This window comes from Prosopis cineraria, unplaced genomic scaffold (assembly GCF_029017545.1).
Source record: "Prosopis cineraria cultivar Desert tree isolate PC_DT_omini unplaced genomic scaffold, ASM2901754v1 PC7, whole genome shotgun sequence".
In the NCBI taxonomy this organism is placed as follows: domain Eukaryota; kingdom Viridiplantae; phylum Streptophyta; class Magnoliopsida; order Fabales; family Fabaceae; genus Prosopis; species Prosopis cineraria.
In genome coordinates, this window is record NW_026555338.1 from 38,558,239 (window position 1) to 38,572,750 (window position 14,512).

General features: G+C 38.6%; 3 protein-coding genes across 4 annotated transcripts; all 3 read right to left on the reverse strand.

Annotated features, from left to right (window-relative positions):
• Positions 1–975: 975 nt before the first annotated feature.
• Positions 976–3,909, reverse strand: LOC129316825 (protein PLASTID TRANSCRIPTIONALLY ACTIVE 16, chloroplastic). The gene is given in 6 exon segments (XM_054961192.1): positions 976–1,593; positions 1,596–1,705; positions 2,046–2,104; positions 2,251–2,319; positions 2,445–2,897; positions 3,202–3,909. Coding segments are annotated over 6 exon segments (1,818 nt in total). The 3' UTR covers positions 976–1,174.
• Positions 3,910–6,704: 2,795 nt separating this feature from the next.
• LOC129314823 (uncharacterized) lies at positions 6,705–9,151 on the reverse strand. Its single transcript, XM_054958259.1, is given in 5 exon segments — positions 6,705–7,043; positions 7,138–7,649; positions 7,651–7,954; positions 8,051–8,299; positions 8,806–9,151. Coding segments are annotated over 5 exon segments (1,194 nt in total). The 5' UTR covers positions 8,891–9,151; the 3' UTR covers positions 6,705–6,999.
• Positions 9,152–10,310: 1,159 nt separating this feature from the next.
• LOC129315187 (uncharacterized) lies at positions 10,311–13,708 on the reverse strand. Of its 2 annotated transcripts, XM_054958752.1 has the most exons (6): positions 13,437–13,708; positions 12,996–13,318; positions 11,805–11,970; positions 11,369–11,401; positions 11,068–11,162; positions 10,311–10,840 (listed from the first exon to the last, which is right to left on the reverse strand). In XM_054958752.1, the coding sequence occupies exons 1-6, from the start codon at positions 13,474–13,476 to the stop codon at positions 10,613–10,615; spliced, it is 885 nt and encodes a 294-aa protein (XP_054814727.1). In that variant the 5' UTR covers positions 13,477–13,708; the 3' UTR covers positions 10,311–10,612. The 2 variants fall into 2 exon arrangements, with proteins under 2 accessions (XP_054814727.1, XP_054814728.1); XM_054958753.1 differs by lacking the exon at positions 11,369–11,401 and having other exon boundaries at positions 13,437–13,704.
• Positions 13,709–14,512: the final 804 nt, after the last annotated feature.

Below are 14,512 nucleotides of genomic sequence, written 5' to 3' on the forward strand. Positions count from 1 at the left end.
ACGTAAGTTTGTTCAATCGGTGAGCCACCTGTAATGGGAGCCTCACGAATCCCATCACAAGTCAGCTGAGGGAGTTGTTAGTTCCCATATTAGAAGGACTTAAGGAGGATCCTAACTATATAAGTTAGTGCGTTACACACTCTAATGAATTAGCTTTTTGAAGACAAAATAATGGCCTTGTGACACATGGTTACAAATTTGAACGATGGTGTTGCTACTTCTGGTGATGGTGCTTCTTCTTTTAGGTGATAGAAGTTGTTTCAACTGATTCTTGCTACTATTTTAGCCAAATCGATGTTTGAGTTCTATGGATTAGGTCTATGGTTGACGATGAAGAAGAGAGAGGGAGGAGGAAGATGAGGTTGACATTGTAGAGGTTGAGGTTATTTGCTTCACAAAAGTTCCGAATCAGCTATGAATGTGATTGATCAAGTTCAAAATCTGATATTGTGGTAGAAGATATTCGAAGGCTTGCAAAACCGTTACCTTGCTTTCTCCTTTCCTTTCTTTTCTAAAATAATTTCTTCCCCAAAAATGATTTACCATATCATCTATGATTTGTTTAATAAAAATATGCCATATTAATATAATTAAATCAAATAAAATCTCTTGTTTTATTATTTTTAATGAATTTATTTTTAAAATTTTATTTTTTATCTTTTCTTTCATCATCTTCATCAATGTCAGAATAAATTAATATTTATAAACATCTACATGATATATTTTCATTGAATAAACTATAAATAACTTAATGGATCAAATTTATACAAATTTTTTTAAGAGAATCAGGAAACACATTGGCAAGAGTGAATTATATAACTAGAGTTGTACCAAATTAAAGTTTCAAGACTGAATTTTAATTGGAACCCTGGCGTACAGTAGCTTAGAGTGACTTGTCGTTACTCAGATGCAAAGGGCCTAAGTTGATTTATTTTGTTGTTGCCCATAGGCCAGATGTGCAGACACCAGCAGAAGTCCAAGAAGACGGGGGAAAACCTGTTTTATTATTTTTGCCTTGCCCTTAATCTCACTAGAAATCTAGAACTAGCACAAGTACACGATATATCTGGCTTAAAGTCATGAAACTTTACAGAGACGCAAGTTCAAAGCAAATAATCTTGCAATGACACGGCCTCAGGCACCAGAGAAGTACCCTCAAGAGTTATGATGATGGCTAGTCATCATCAACATAGATAGTCTTCTGCTTGAACAGGCCGCCAAATACGCTCCTGACCTCCGCCGTTTTCTCCGTTTGCTTTGCCTCATCCTCCTTTCGTTTAGCGGCAGGGCTGCTCGGTTGCTTAACCACTGCCTTATTTGGTGGGAGACTCCGAGCCTTGGCCTGTCCCCTCACAGTGGCAAGCTGTACCTTGGGTTTTTCATCCTCGTCGGACTTTTGGTTTTGCATCGAGGTGGCCAACTGTAAGCTCAACCGCTGCCACGATATGCCTGCACCAAAATCTCTTGCCTTGTTCAGGAGGGCATCTACGGAAGCCCCGGCAGCCTCCGCCTTCTGTTGGGCTTCTGAAGCTAGACTGGCAGCCCTCGCTTCTTCCTTCGACAGCTTCTTCACTTCTTCTTCCAGCTTTTTGTTGCTTCCGCGGCTTCACGAGCTCTTTCTGCGGCCACCGTTGCCTCTTCCTCTGCTTTAGCCTTCTTAGCTGCTTCTGCATAGGCTTTCCTTCTTCCATCCTCGGGGATTGTCCTGCAATCAAATTCACAATTCAGTTACACACACACTACTTACCCACTAAGTGTTCTACAGCTCTACCGATTCTTCGAGTTATATTCTTGGTATTTAAATCAAGAAACAAAGTCCAGCTTTTAGACATTTGCATGCCAGTTCTTCGATTAAAGAAGATAGTTTCGTATCACATGATTGCATCGTTCCAGAAGAAAAGAAACAAAACAAGTTTCTTCATGTCATGTATATTTGTTCAAAGACGAGCAAGAAGCAACATTAATAGATCATTTCCAAGCTTGATTTTATAATTTGACCAATTTTGTAGTTATCTCTGACAGGCAAACAATCTGATACCGCTTACCTGAAAAGTTCTACAACGCGCTTCACTGGGGCTTCTGGATCCGCGTATACCTCCACAACCTATTTGAAAAAAGCGAAAAGAATTTGCCAAAAAGTAAATTAGTCAACATCCAGCTTGAATCCATTCCCTTTCTCTTATTAGAAATAAACTCAACAATCTCCAGTAATGATACGCACATGTCCATGTGTAATTGACTAATCGGTACCTTGTTTTCTGCTACTTCTGTGTTTAAGAAAACATCCACCACTAGTGATGCTATCTTGGACTTGGCAACCTGATAATCATCATTTTCTACCAAGTTTTAGACAGAAAAGATGGAAACATGGATATCAAGGGAGAGAGTGAAAAGGAAGAAGAAGACGATATACATATTAGATATTATCTCATACATTACATTACTTTATAGTCGTTTGCTCCTGCGCTTCCTTCACCTGAGACGACCACGTTGTAGGAACTCTCCGGCGAGAAATCATCGGTTAAACTTGTCTTGATAAAGGTATAGCTGACGTCCGTCTCAATCACTTTCTGCAAGAACTCTGGTACACTCAAGGGCTGAGACCGTGAGAACAGGTTGTTGAAGAACGACGAGATGCCATCCAATACATTGTATGTCGACGCGCCGGAAGTGTTCCCGTCGTAGATGATAGCGACGTGGCTGACGCCGGCCAGTTGGGCAGCTTGGACTACTTGCACGGCGTCCGATGTGGAGACCTCCGAAGTTGGACCATTCTCTGCGGGCCCAATCGTGACAACTACTTTGCTAGCATTCCCTATTGCTTTGGCTATTGATTCCGCATCTTCGAAGCTCGATTGCACTGCATTGAAGCGCTTTGATTCTTCCTTTGATATAATCTGCGATGATACAGTGGGAACTGACAATTACTCGGCACAACTTTGCATATCAATTTTTTATTCAAATGCAAATTTGTTTGAATTTTATCTAACGACCATGATTGCGTTCTGCTTGCCCTATGAATTGCACGAGTACACCCGAGAACCCATTTGAGGGGAATTTCAAATGGTTATATTTCTTTCAGGATTACAAGAAAGGAAGAAAAGAATCTAACAAACAAAGCAAGCAATGTGAACTCGAGTCCATTTAATCAGATACACAGGAATTGGAAATTCGAAGGTGCCAGAATTGGATGGAGCATACCTTATATTGAGCAGCAAGGCGAGCCAATTCTTGTGCAGAACCAAGTTCGGGGACACCAGCTCTGACACTGAAACCCTGCCTGAGCAGAGTTTGTGAAATTCGAATACCGGCCTGCCCAGTGGCTCCGGCAACAAACACTGTAGCTGGGTCCTTGCGCCTGGGGGTGCCGAATGACAGACCCGGCGAAGTGGGATTTCTGGGAACCGGGATCAAAGAGGTGACGTCAGGAATCTTGCCAAAGTCGAAACGGAAGGGATTGGAATTAGCGGGGCTGTCCGACGGTGATCCTCCATCAGAAGAATAATCATCCCGGGGTTTGCCCAGGCGAAGGGGAGGGAAGGATCCAGACTTCTTGGCAATGACGCGGAGCCTGGGGTTCCAGGGGGTCAGTCTCGAATGGGGCGCGCTGGTCAGGAGAGATGAATTGGAAGTGAGGGTGGGAGCCATGGGCGGATAGAGAGAGAATTCCCAGACGACCCTCGCCTGATCAGCTGGCTCGGCCTTTTTGTGAGCTCGATTTTGTTCGTCGGGTTGTGTGACTGAATTATCTCCAAGGAAGAGGCACGAGAAATCTGGCGAATTGGACGGAGCCACGTGGATGGGGTTTATCCGGTGCGGAATTATCCGACACCAAGCGTTCTGCTTCTCTATGGTGCTGAGAGTGAGAAGTGAGAAGAGAGAAGTGAGGACGTCACGCCCCGTTCGCATTTATATGTCCGTTTAAATTTTAATTCAGTATAAAATAATTAATTAATATAATTAATTTTAATTATAATTAATTATATTATAACGTCACATGTTTGAATTAATTTTATATTATTTTTTAAAATTAAATTATTGATAAAGTTAAATTTAATGTTAATAAATTTATTAAACTTTATTTAAAAAGTAAAATATATTATTTAATAATAAAATTGAATCTATAAATAATCTCACAAAATTTATTTCAAAACCTGATTATGGCTCAATAATTAAATATCATACAAAATTAATTATTGATAAATTTATATATATAATTATTAAATTTGTTAAATTTTATTTAATATAATTATGAATTATTGACAAATTAATATGGTGAAATTAGAACCAGAAGCAGGTATGAATAGCTTTAAAAAAAAATCAATTTTAGCACGCTTAATCGATTATGGAAATTATATGCTGTTTGGCTAATTTTGTTTTAAAAATTGATTAAACACCAACAAAATTGATTCTGGATGCAAAACAAACAGGCACTATATTGTTGAATGTTTCATGAACGGTTGAGGAGTTGCTAGGCTCCACGTTTTCCTCCAAGATCATCTCTCTTTTCTTTTGTTTTTGTTGTTTTTGACTTTTACGTATTCAAAGAATTTATGGGCATAAAGGATTTATTTGATCATAAAAGCGAGATATAATAATCTTATAAAATACGTGCGCAATTTAACTTGCTTTCCAGAGTTGAGGGCCGATTAGAATTTAGCAAACTCCACATAAAAATCAAACATGCATGAAAAGGAGGATGCCGTCAGGCACGTGGGAATGAAGGCAATGGGGAGCCGCAATGCCATATGGGGTTGGTGGCTCGTAGTCTTGTCCAGCTCCAGGCCCATCATCAGTTTATTAATAATCACAGAGCGTAAGAATCCTGCGTTCATATCATCCTACGGACAGAAATCAATCAGTATATATATGCATCCTAGCGAGAGCGGCAGATCCAACTACAACAGAAAATGTTTGAGCAGGTAGCAACCACAGGTAAGCCCTGTGAGGAAATAAAAATCTGCAAGGTGATGCCGTGTGCTGGAGAGGGTATCAGAGAATGCCCATTCAACTATAAACAATTTCTCCTCCTCAATTTGATGCACTTCTCGTCCTCCTTCACCTCACCCATTGACTCATTATACACAATATCAACAATGTCAAACACCAATTTTTGTTTCCCCTTGATGTTCAGGACATCTTTCTTGTCAAATCCCCACTAATTTTAGTTTAAAAAAAAAAACAAAAGAAAGAAGAAAATCCCCCGATGAATTCGTTCTTCTGGGCCTCAATCATTTAAATTTATCCATTTAAAAAAAGAGAGAGAAAGAACTCAAGAAAGCAACATATTAAACCATATAAATTGATTAGACGCCATGATGATGAGAGACTTTGAACTCATTCAAAGTGATAGACAACTTGTGCAGGGGAAAACTAAGACAACACGGGGGAATCAGGAAATGATTCATCCATTACAAATACCATCGAATGTACAATCTTCTATTACAAGGCTGGAAATATATTTAGAGAGCGTCAGGTGTTGTCAAAAATGTGAAGGAGAGCATGGGGAGGGGGATTAATGGAGGCCGTCGCCGTTCAAGTTTATTTATTTATTTATTTATTTATTATTATTATTATTTAGATGTTATACATGTCTAGTCATCTCAAATACTGCATGTGTTTTCTAATCTCGGACCCGCCTAGTGACTAGGCTACGCACTTGACAATTTGACATGGGGTAAACGAGGGGACCCTGAACCATACTAAAATGCACCGGTTTCGCTGCCAATTAAATGAAGCAGATTATTTGCAAATCAGTGTGTCTACAGTAACATTTGGCCTTTTAAATTATACACGTGGCGCAATCATACGCTATCAACTAAATTAGTGATTTTAAAAAGTTTTATGCAATCATATGCTTAAAACACTTAATCCAAATCTCTTTAAGAAATGCTTATTTTATTATATTATACTCTTGCCGGCTAGCTTGGCAAAAATTACTCTCTCTCTCCTCCCTTTACTCTCTCTCTCTCTCTCTCTCTCTCTCTCTATAGAAGTTGTCTTCCTTCTTAGCTTTATATCCATTGATCCATTCGCTGCAGAAATCCTGCTTCTCTCATTTTCGGACTTTCAAATTATTGTTTCTCTGACAACTAAAGATGGAAAAGAAGAATGGTTTCTTCTTCGCTTGAAGGATGAGGTAGTTCGTGGCTTGTAGCCGACGTGTTCTCAGGCCAGCAGTGCGGAGATAACTGGGTCACCCATTTCTGGTCTTCTTCGAAGAAAGAAGCATAGCAACCATGGCAACTTTGTGGTTCGTTGATCGGAAGAGTCGCTAGTGAGGCCGTTGGGTGAGACCTTGACGCTGACGATGGAGGGTTTAGAGCCGAACAATGGCCGATAGGAATAATGATATGAGGCTTCTTTTCTTGGTGTGATGGGTGCTCCTCTCGCTCTTGTTCATGTTAGCGCCACTGGCTGGTTGCCCTTGTAATGCTGTTAAGAGATTTGATTCTATGTTTTGAGTATCTGATTATATAAAGCTTCCTAAGACCATTGACTTAATTGATAGCATATGATTGTGCCATGTGAAAACATGCATCCGGTGTATGTAGCAACTACACGCATGGAATCCAAATCCACTAAAACTCTCCCTGATCCATTGAAATTTGGTCCTCAATGACAGATGTTTAATCGCTTAAGGTGCATCATAGAATATTATTAAGGATCAAACCGAACTACATCTGCCCACGTAACTCAAATGAGTTTTTCTTTGATTTTTTTTTTTAAATCAATGGCGAGTGGCCTTTAATTTTGCTGTTCGTGATTGAAGAATCGTCAGAATTATAAAGACACAGGATTCATAGAAGGAACCCTTCAAAGTCAGAGCATGGCCCACGCAGGGTTATTACAAGCAAACCTTGGTTTACAAATGGATGGAAATGATCTTTTCGATGGTAATTATTAAGTACATACACAAATATATGCTGGAAAAAAAAAGAGGGAGAAAATAGTTGGATATATATATACAAATGAGCATGAGACGCCCTGTGGAGATTTTCAATTAGTCTGAAGGATTCTGCCATGGTTCTCTTCCTCACCAACTGCCCAAAAAAAAAAAAAAATCATCAAATGCAATCCTGGAGGAACGATATATATAATCGGCATGAAACTGTGAAATGGACATGATCATAGTACCTTGCTGAACGTTGCTAGATAGTAGTACAGGGTTTTGAGACGAGGTGCGTAGGGTTGGGCTTCCGACAGAATATTGTGATGGTTCCTCATTTCGGAGCAATGAAGTGACAGCTTCTCTCACCTTCTCCATGACGCCCACATCACCGGGAGTTCTCCGGGGACTCATTGCTTCTGATATCACCTGAGACAGAGCTTTCTCATCTTCCCCTGGCTCCAACTTGTTCTTGAAATACTCTCTCACCGACACACCCTTGTCCCATACTTGGTCGCTGGCGTCGACGGTGCTGTTCTTCATATTCAGCGTAGAAGACGCGGATGGTGATGATTTGCGCGGAGTCGATGGGGCTGATGAAAAGCGCGGAGCCTTTGACGCGACCGGAGAAATTCTGGTGGCAGTCTTGGCAGGAGGAGTCTGCTGGGTCGCTGTCGTAGTGGTCACCGACAGAGGAGACTTACGAGACGATGCTGGAGTTAGAGTATCCGGGGGTTTCGAAACGGTGAGGCCTTGCGTTTTAGACGAAATGCAATGGCCCGCGTCTGATCCTTTCGCATTTGCTGGCGTGAGTTTCTCGGCTCCGTTCCCACTCATTGTCTTGTTCGAACCAAGAGGGCTTGTGGCCGCTGCAAGATGATGATGATGATGATGATGTCGTTCTCTTTGACTCCGCACAGTTGCCGAGTGGCTTTTGACGATCCATTTCACCTCTGGAATTTAAAGGGTTGTGCAAAACATGGTTCTCGGCAATTACCGGAGTCGCTCTGGGATGCTGCCTCGCGTTTTCTTTGTATGCTTCGGGTGCTAGCTCCGATTCGTACACTGAAATATACAGGAGCAAAAAAACAGATTTACGGGATGACAGAGAGACAGAAGAAAAGTTTGAGGGAACAAAGGACGCAAATAACATTATATTACTTGGAGCTCCGAGGTATTCCGCGTCTTCCTCCTCCTCCTCCTCCTCCTCATCTTCTACGGGAACGCCCCAAGTGGGGGTGACATTACCGTCGTCGTGCTTTTTCTTGCTGAGACTGTGGCGTAATTTCTTGGCCTTTTCCTTCACCTTGGAGAGCACGGATTTCTTCTGAGGGGCGCCACTGTCGTCTTCGGATAAAGGCGAAGTGGGGCCGTTGGAGGTGGGAGAGCCCAGCTTTGAGGATTCACCCCCTGAAACTCGAATGAAAAGCACAATCTTGAACGACATGCTTGAAAAAAGCATCCACGATTGGCGGCAATATTAGATTTTTTTTATACAAAATATATTTAAGAATAATATATTTTATAACTTAAACAATTTAGTTACGTACTTCCTAAATTAAATATTTATGATTTGTTTTTAAATTTTTAAGCATAAAACTTCTCTTATATTTTAATATTTCATCAATTACTTTTTTTTCTTATATTAAATATATTTAAAGATAATATATTCAATCAAAATAACCTAAATCATTTAATTAAATAGTTTCTAAGCTAATATCGATCTTCTAATATTTAAAAGTGAACTTCTTTTGTGTCCTTATAAGCATCCCAAAACTGTTTAATTTCAGAATTATTATGATTACATTTTTGCATGGTTGGTTTGTAACTGTTAACAAGAATGCATGCATTGCGTAACAGGAGTCTGAAGATTTGTAGAATGAAGGGCGTGATGGAAAGGGAAGGGATTTGATTACCTCGAAGGACTTTTTCCACGCTGGGAGAGGTGACGACAGATCTGGAGGCATTTACTTGTCTAGGGAAGCGTTCGAGTTGAGCCATTTCTTCAGATTCGTTCATGAAATAGAAATGGCAATTGAGGTGAAGTAAGCTGGTGAGAGCGTTTTATATGATATTTGGCGAGTCGGATGGTGAAATTGAACCCAACAAAAAATGGAGCGTCCTCCAGCAATTTGCTTCCGTGGTTGTTGCAGGGCGCAATGATCGAAGGAATCAATACGCACCGTCCACGCCCTCTCCGGGCTTCCTCCTCACGCATTGCCCTGCTGCTTCACATCACCATCACTTCTACCTTCCTCTTATGGTATTTGACCAGGCCACGCCTTCTAAAAACAGGTTAATTAATCCTATCTTCATTAATTATCTTAGCTTGTTTGGCTCTTTTTCTTTTAAAAAATTAGTATATGCATTTTATATATCAAAAATCACATATTATCATACCTTTATACTAATTAAAACAAAGTATTAAATTATATGTACTCACAAATAATGCAAGGCATAGCAGGTCCCTTCCAGCAATCAAAACGATGATAGTGAATATTCCACACCTTGCTAAAAGCAATGTTGGGTAGGCGATGGAATGATGACTTGATGCCATGGTTGGAGTTTGCAGGGGTCGTCTTCTGGAGATGAGGTTTCTTATTATTATACTGCTTTTTTTAATATTCTCTGACATTGTGAAGACAAGGCCTCAGTCCAAAATATTAAAGCCTAATTCTTAGTATTTGTTTATGCATTTCAAGTATTCCTCATTCTCTTGTACAGATGGCAACACTCTATTCTTTCTGGGGTTACGTGCCTTACATTTATGAGGAAATGAATATGGTCTGGACCATGCGCCATTTTATCTGAATATTATCTTCTTCTGCCCTTTTTCTTAACTGACATCAGCAGTCTTGTGGACTTTTGAAATGACGGGTGACTCACACCCAATTGTAAATACTGTAGTGAATGTTGTGCCTGGAAGAACTGGTCATCTCAAGTTATCCGCTGGCAAGGTTAATTTCAAGGTAAATGTTAGGAGGATCAAGGCCTTGGAATGGGCAGCAATTTCCCATTCTTTAATCGTCACCAGCTAACTGAGACGATTTATCCAGTTGATTTCCGTAGATGAAGGTGCTTGCAAAGCACCACCGCCAGGGCTTGTTCTCCATGGTCATGTGGTGGTTGTGTCGGTCATCTTCTCGGAGGCCCCTATTCTGTGAGCTTGGCGCAGCAGAAACCCCCTCGAGGTAGTACTGATTGGAACGTATCATGATTTTTTTTTATTTAAAAAAAAATTGGTCATTTAGCATCATGAAGATTGAGATTTCATAGTAGTTAATATTCCTAGTTACTATCTAGTCATTGAGAACGACTATCTGATCTCTTCCTTTCACAGCTTGCTGCAAAATTTAATTGTACATGTAAATTTATCCCCCCCGAAAAAAAAAACAAAAAACAAAAGGAGACATTGCACATGTAAATTGTAATGGGACAAGCGTGCCCCATGAGTTACATTTTACATGCTAACTCCTGCGCATCGAATTTCCAGACAGGTTAATACAATATCTCAAGTTCGGGATTTTTGTAGCGTTATTTTTTCATTCAGTGAAAGACATCTACGTCTTGCTTCCTATGGACCGTGAGGCTGGAGTATATACTACATAGCTTTTATGTTTATCCAACAATTGAATATTCTTTTTTTTTTATTTTCCAGCAATAATTAAACATTTTACATCATGGAGTCAACCTCAACCAGCCATAAAAGTAATCTTATTTCGACTACAAACCTAATTCCTTTTTTAACTGAGCAAGAGTAGCTTCTATTTCATCAAGGTTATCCTGGATGCTGCTGTTCCCCTTGCCAGTTTCATCTCGAGGCCCACTGCCGGCAGAAGTACGAGAAGGATTTCCCTCCCCAGGCTTTTTATAATTGTCATTTGAATCGACTTCTGGATCAACAATATTAAGTTCTTTCTCCAGAAACTCCACAAATTCTTCTCCTATTTCCTGCAACGTAAAATCTCATATGATCAGTTTCCCATGTTGATCATTGTCAGCCACAGTTTCAAAAGACGGATCAGCCATCAAGAACTTAATAGACTGCGCGCAAATAAGAACTCCTCTTTCTCTTTTTTCATTTCATTCAGACAACTATAGTAGAAGCTCATAAGCCAAGCGTCGTGCGGGAACAAGAACTCCAACACCAAAACAAACAAAAAAATGCAAGTTCCTACCGCCAATTCCTCCCATAGGCTCTTCGGTTTTCCTTGTGAAGTAGAGTTTGCTTCCCAGTTCCTGAATTCTTCCTGAAGATCTTTGAAAAATTCCTCTGTAATAACATTAATCAGATCTCAAGCAATACACGAACAAATCATACAAGGTAATAACAATTTAGTAGAGATATTCCCCCGCCCATTCACAGACTTGCACGCTTATAAAATGCAGGGAAACACAAAATTGATGCCCAACAGTAGTTGTAAAAATGCAAGTTAAAATTATGGTTGACATGATGTCTAACTGAGAGTACATATCTACCTATTGTTATTTGAACATCGCTCAAAAAATTACCTGCAGCACAAAGTTGTTAACCATAAGACAGACATCCAATCCAATCAGGAAGCATATAAAGGATTCTGAAATTATTTCTCAACAGTTGGAAGTAAAGATATAGTTTAAAAAGAATGTGCTAGGAAAAAACAAATTATATATAACTGAGGTCCGTGGATGTAAAATCAACATGGTGAACAGGCATCTTTCCAGAATAATGGGGAAAAGGATAGTGAATTGGCTAAAAATTTTTCCACTCCAAACAAACAAAACATAGCAATCAAGACTCAATATGCTTCCTGGCAACTTTTTTCCCCGTGAATTAAGTACATGAACTTGGATTTTCCAGGAACCAGAATGGTTCACTGGTATAAAGGCAACCTGGCAGATATTTATCCAGGATTGCATAATGAGAGCTCTTTACCTAATCCATAAAATTCTTCTGCTTTTGCAGTACCACTTTGGCTACTTCGAGAGGAATAATAAGGATCAGAACCACTATTCCCAGAATCAAATTTTCTACGCGAAGAAGAATTTATCAATGTATTGTACGCGTGTTTTATCCTCATAAACTTCTCCTGCGCCTTGTCCTGTAAAGATGATAAAAAAAGAACTTCAATAAGCTTCATCTTCCCATTTTAAGCTACATTAAATTTACTTTGAAATATTGGTCAAAGTAATATGAGTAGACAGGGTCATAAAATCCATAACAAAATCAGGAAGTTTCAACTTGGTGCATGCATCTTGTTGCTACCACTTCCCATCAGCTTCAATGATTTCTGGGTTATCAGTTTTTCAACTTTACATATATTAAATAAAAATTATATTAGACTTCCGTGAACATACCAAACATACTTTAAAACCCACTTCCACTTCAGTCAAAAACTCTTTCATTGTACCAAATAGGGCACTAGGTTTCTATTTCTTTATTCCTCTTGTTGGGAGGAATTTTCTTTCTGAATATTATGAACCACAGGACAGTGCACTAATAGAGGGGACATTACCATTTCTAGTAACATTATTTTTTGGCCTTCAACTAATTCGTACAGCTAAGGTAAGGATAAAGGAAATCCTGGATAAGAAGTAGGCAAATAAAAAATGCAAATACGAAGATATAAGGACCACTGCGTTTTCCATACGACCTGGTTGACCCAGTTACTATTTTGTAATACACCCACACAGGTCATAAATAAATAGTCATCTCTAGATGCCTCCAACTATAATTTGGCTTCAGTTTTCACTTTTCATAATATAAAACTTCCTTCTAGTGTGAGTTTGTATGTTCTTTTTCTGCATTCGATTTCATTCTCTACCTTATTCTCTTACATCTCAACCGTGTGTGATAAAAAAAATCTGAAGTATTTTTTTCTCCTTTGTACAAAGAAAATGGGAGAAAAGATTCCATTTTTTGCACTGCTAATTACCAGACCACCAGGACTAATTTCCACCAAAAATTACAAAATCATCTTGTATTCTTAAGCGACATCTAAAAACAAAACAAAATAGAGTCACTTTCGTTACTCGTAAAATGAAATAAAAAGAAACGCGGATGAAAGAAAAGAGAACCATAAGGATTGCACACAACAATCAGGAAGGATTCAAACATACCAATTACCTCTTTATTGACATCGGGATGATACCTAAGAGCAAGCTTTCTGTATGCCTTTTTGATTTCATCTGCCGTAGCTGATGGAGACACACCCAGAACTTCATAAGGAGACTCCCGACGGCTGGCTTTAAGAAGAGTGATACTACCTCTTGTTTGCTTCCTATACTTCCAGCAGGAAGGCGAATCGGATTCGGATTGGAATAGGAGAGGATTAAAATCACGTCGATGACTGAATTTACTATTGGGTATGGAAGAATTAGCAAGGTTTTGCAGGAGCAAGGAAGGTCTGAGGGATCTAAAACACAGCTTAGCGCAGTAAAGGAAATTACCTGTTAAAGAAATCCCTCCATCAGACTATTATTATCTTTAAGGGTTTCATACCCTCCTTGAAAAAAAAAAAAACAAAAACAATAAATGCGTAAATGAGGTAGCGAAGAATGAACAGACCCGGGGAGGTGACGATGTTATGTATCGTCTGTGAACCCATAGCTGCTTTTTTGTCGACCACAAATTCGGATCACTCGGCGCTGATGAGCTTTACAGTGTCTTCCTTCTTCATGTTGCCTGATTCTTACCTTCTCACACCCAATATGGCGGTGAAAATGGCAATGGAAAATGAAAGCATCCCGAGTTAGGAGAGGCGGTACGGGCTTCAATCCCAGATACCAAACACCAAATACACGACTGCGTGAATAATGGCACCTTTTTTCATTTTTTTTTTTCTTTTGCCTGAATAATGGCAATTTTACACGGGCGCGCATATATATATATATATATATACGGTGTGAATAATAGATGAATGGCAATTCTTTTTTTGCCTGAATAATGGTAATAGATTAATGGCAATTTCATGTATAAGCGCGCGCATATATATATATATATATATATTAAAATTATATATTTTTATTTAAAAAAATAAGTATAATTTTTTATTATTAAAGTACTAAACTATTTTATTTTTAAAAAGAAAATAAAAAGTATATGCCACCCAAAAAAGAATATTCAAGAGGACATACTCTATATAAAATAATATTAATTAATATTAATATTTAATATTTATAAGTTGTAGATTTAATTTAAGATGTTCGATTTGTAAATATAAAAATTTTGAATTTGTGAGTCTTAAAAGTTTACTTGCAAATCTGTTCTGTTTAACTGGTAAATATTTTAATAAACAATCTTAAACTGTAAATAAAAATATTTTAATAAAAATATATCTTAAACAATCTTAAAAAAAAAAAATTGACCGGTGATCTATCAACTCTCGCTAGCTACAGGTCAGTCAAAACCTATTGATAATTTGTCAAACGCCAATTAATGAGTCAAAAGAGTTTAAGGGTGTGTTTGGTTAAAGAATTTTGAACCCCTTCCCTCCTTACCTCTCATATTACTCCCTTTTAAATTAGAGTTTTTTGAAGGAAAGCTAATTTTTTTAATTATTTTGCACTTATCAGTTTTTTAATATTTTAAATATGCTCATAATTAAAAAAACTCTCATTCATATCAGATTGTATTTCACTCTC

Bases quoted from the DNA above. Each gene is read 5' to 3' on its own strand.
- LOC129315187 (XM_054958752.1), bottom strand. From the start codon at position 13,476: ATGGGTTCACAGACGATACATAACATCGTCACCTCCCCGG. The intron at 13,319-13,436 runs GTCTGTTCATTC...TTTCTTTAACAG, and splicing joins TAACATCGTCACCTCCCCGG to GTAATTTCCTTTACTGCGCT. The intron at 11,402-11,804 runs GTAAAGAGCTCT...TTTGTGCTGCAG, and splicing joins AGAAGAATTTTATGGATTAG to GTAATTTTTTGAGCGATGTT.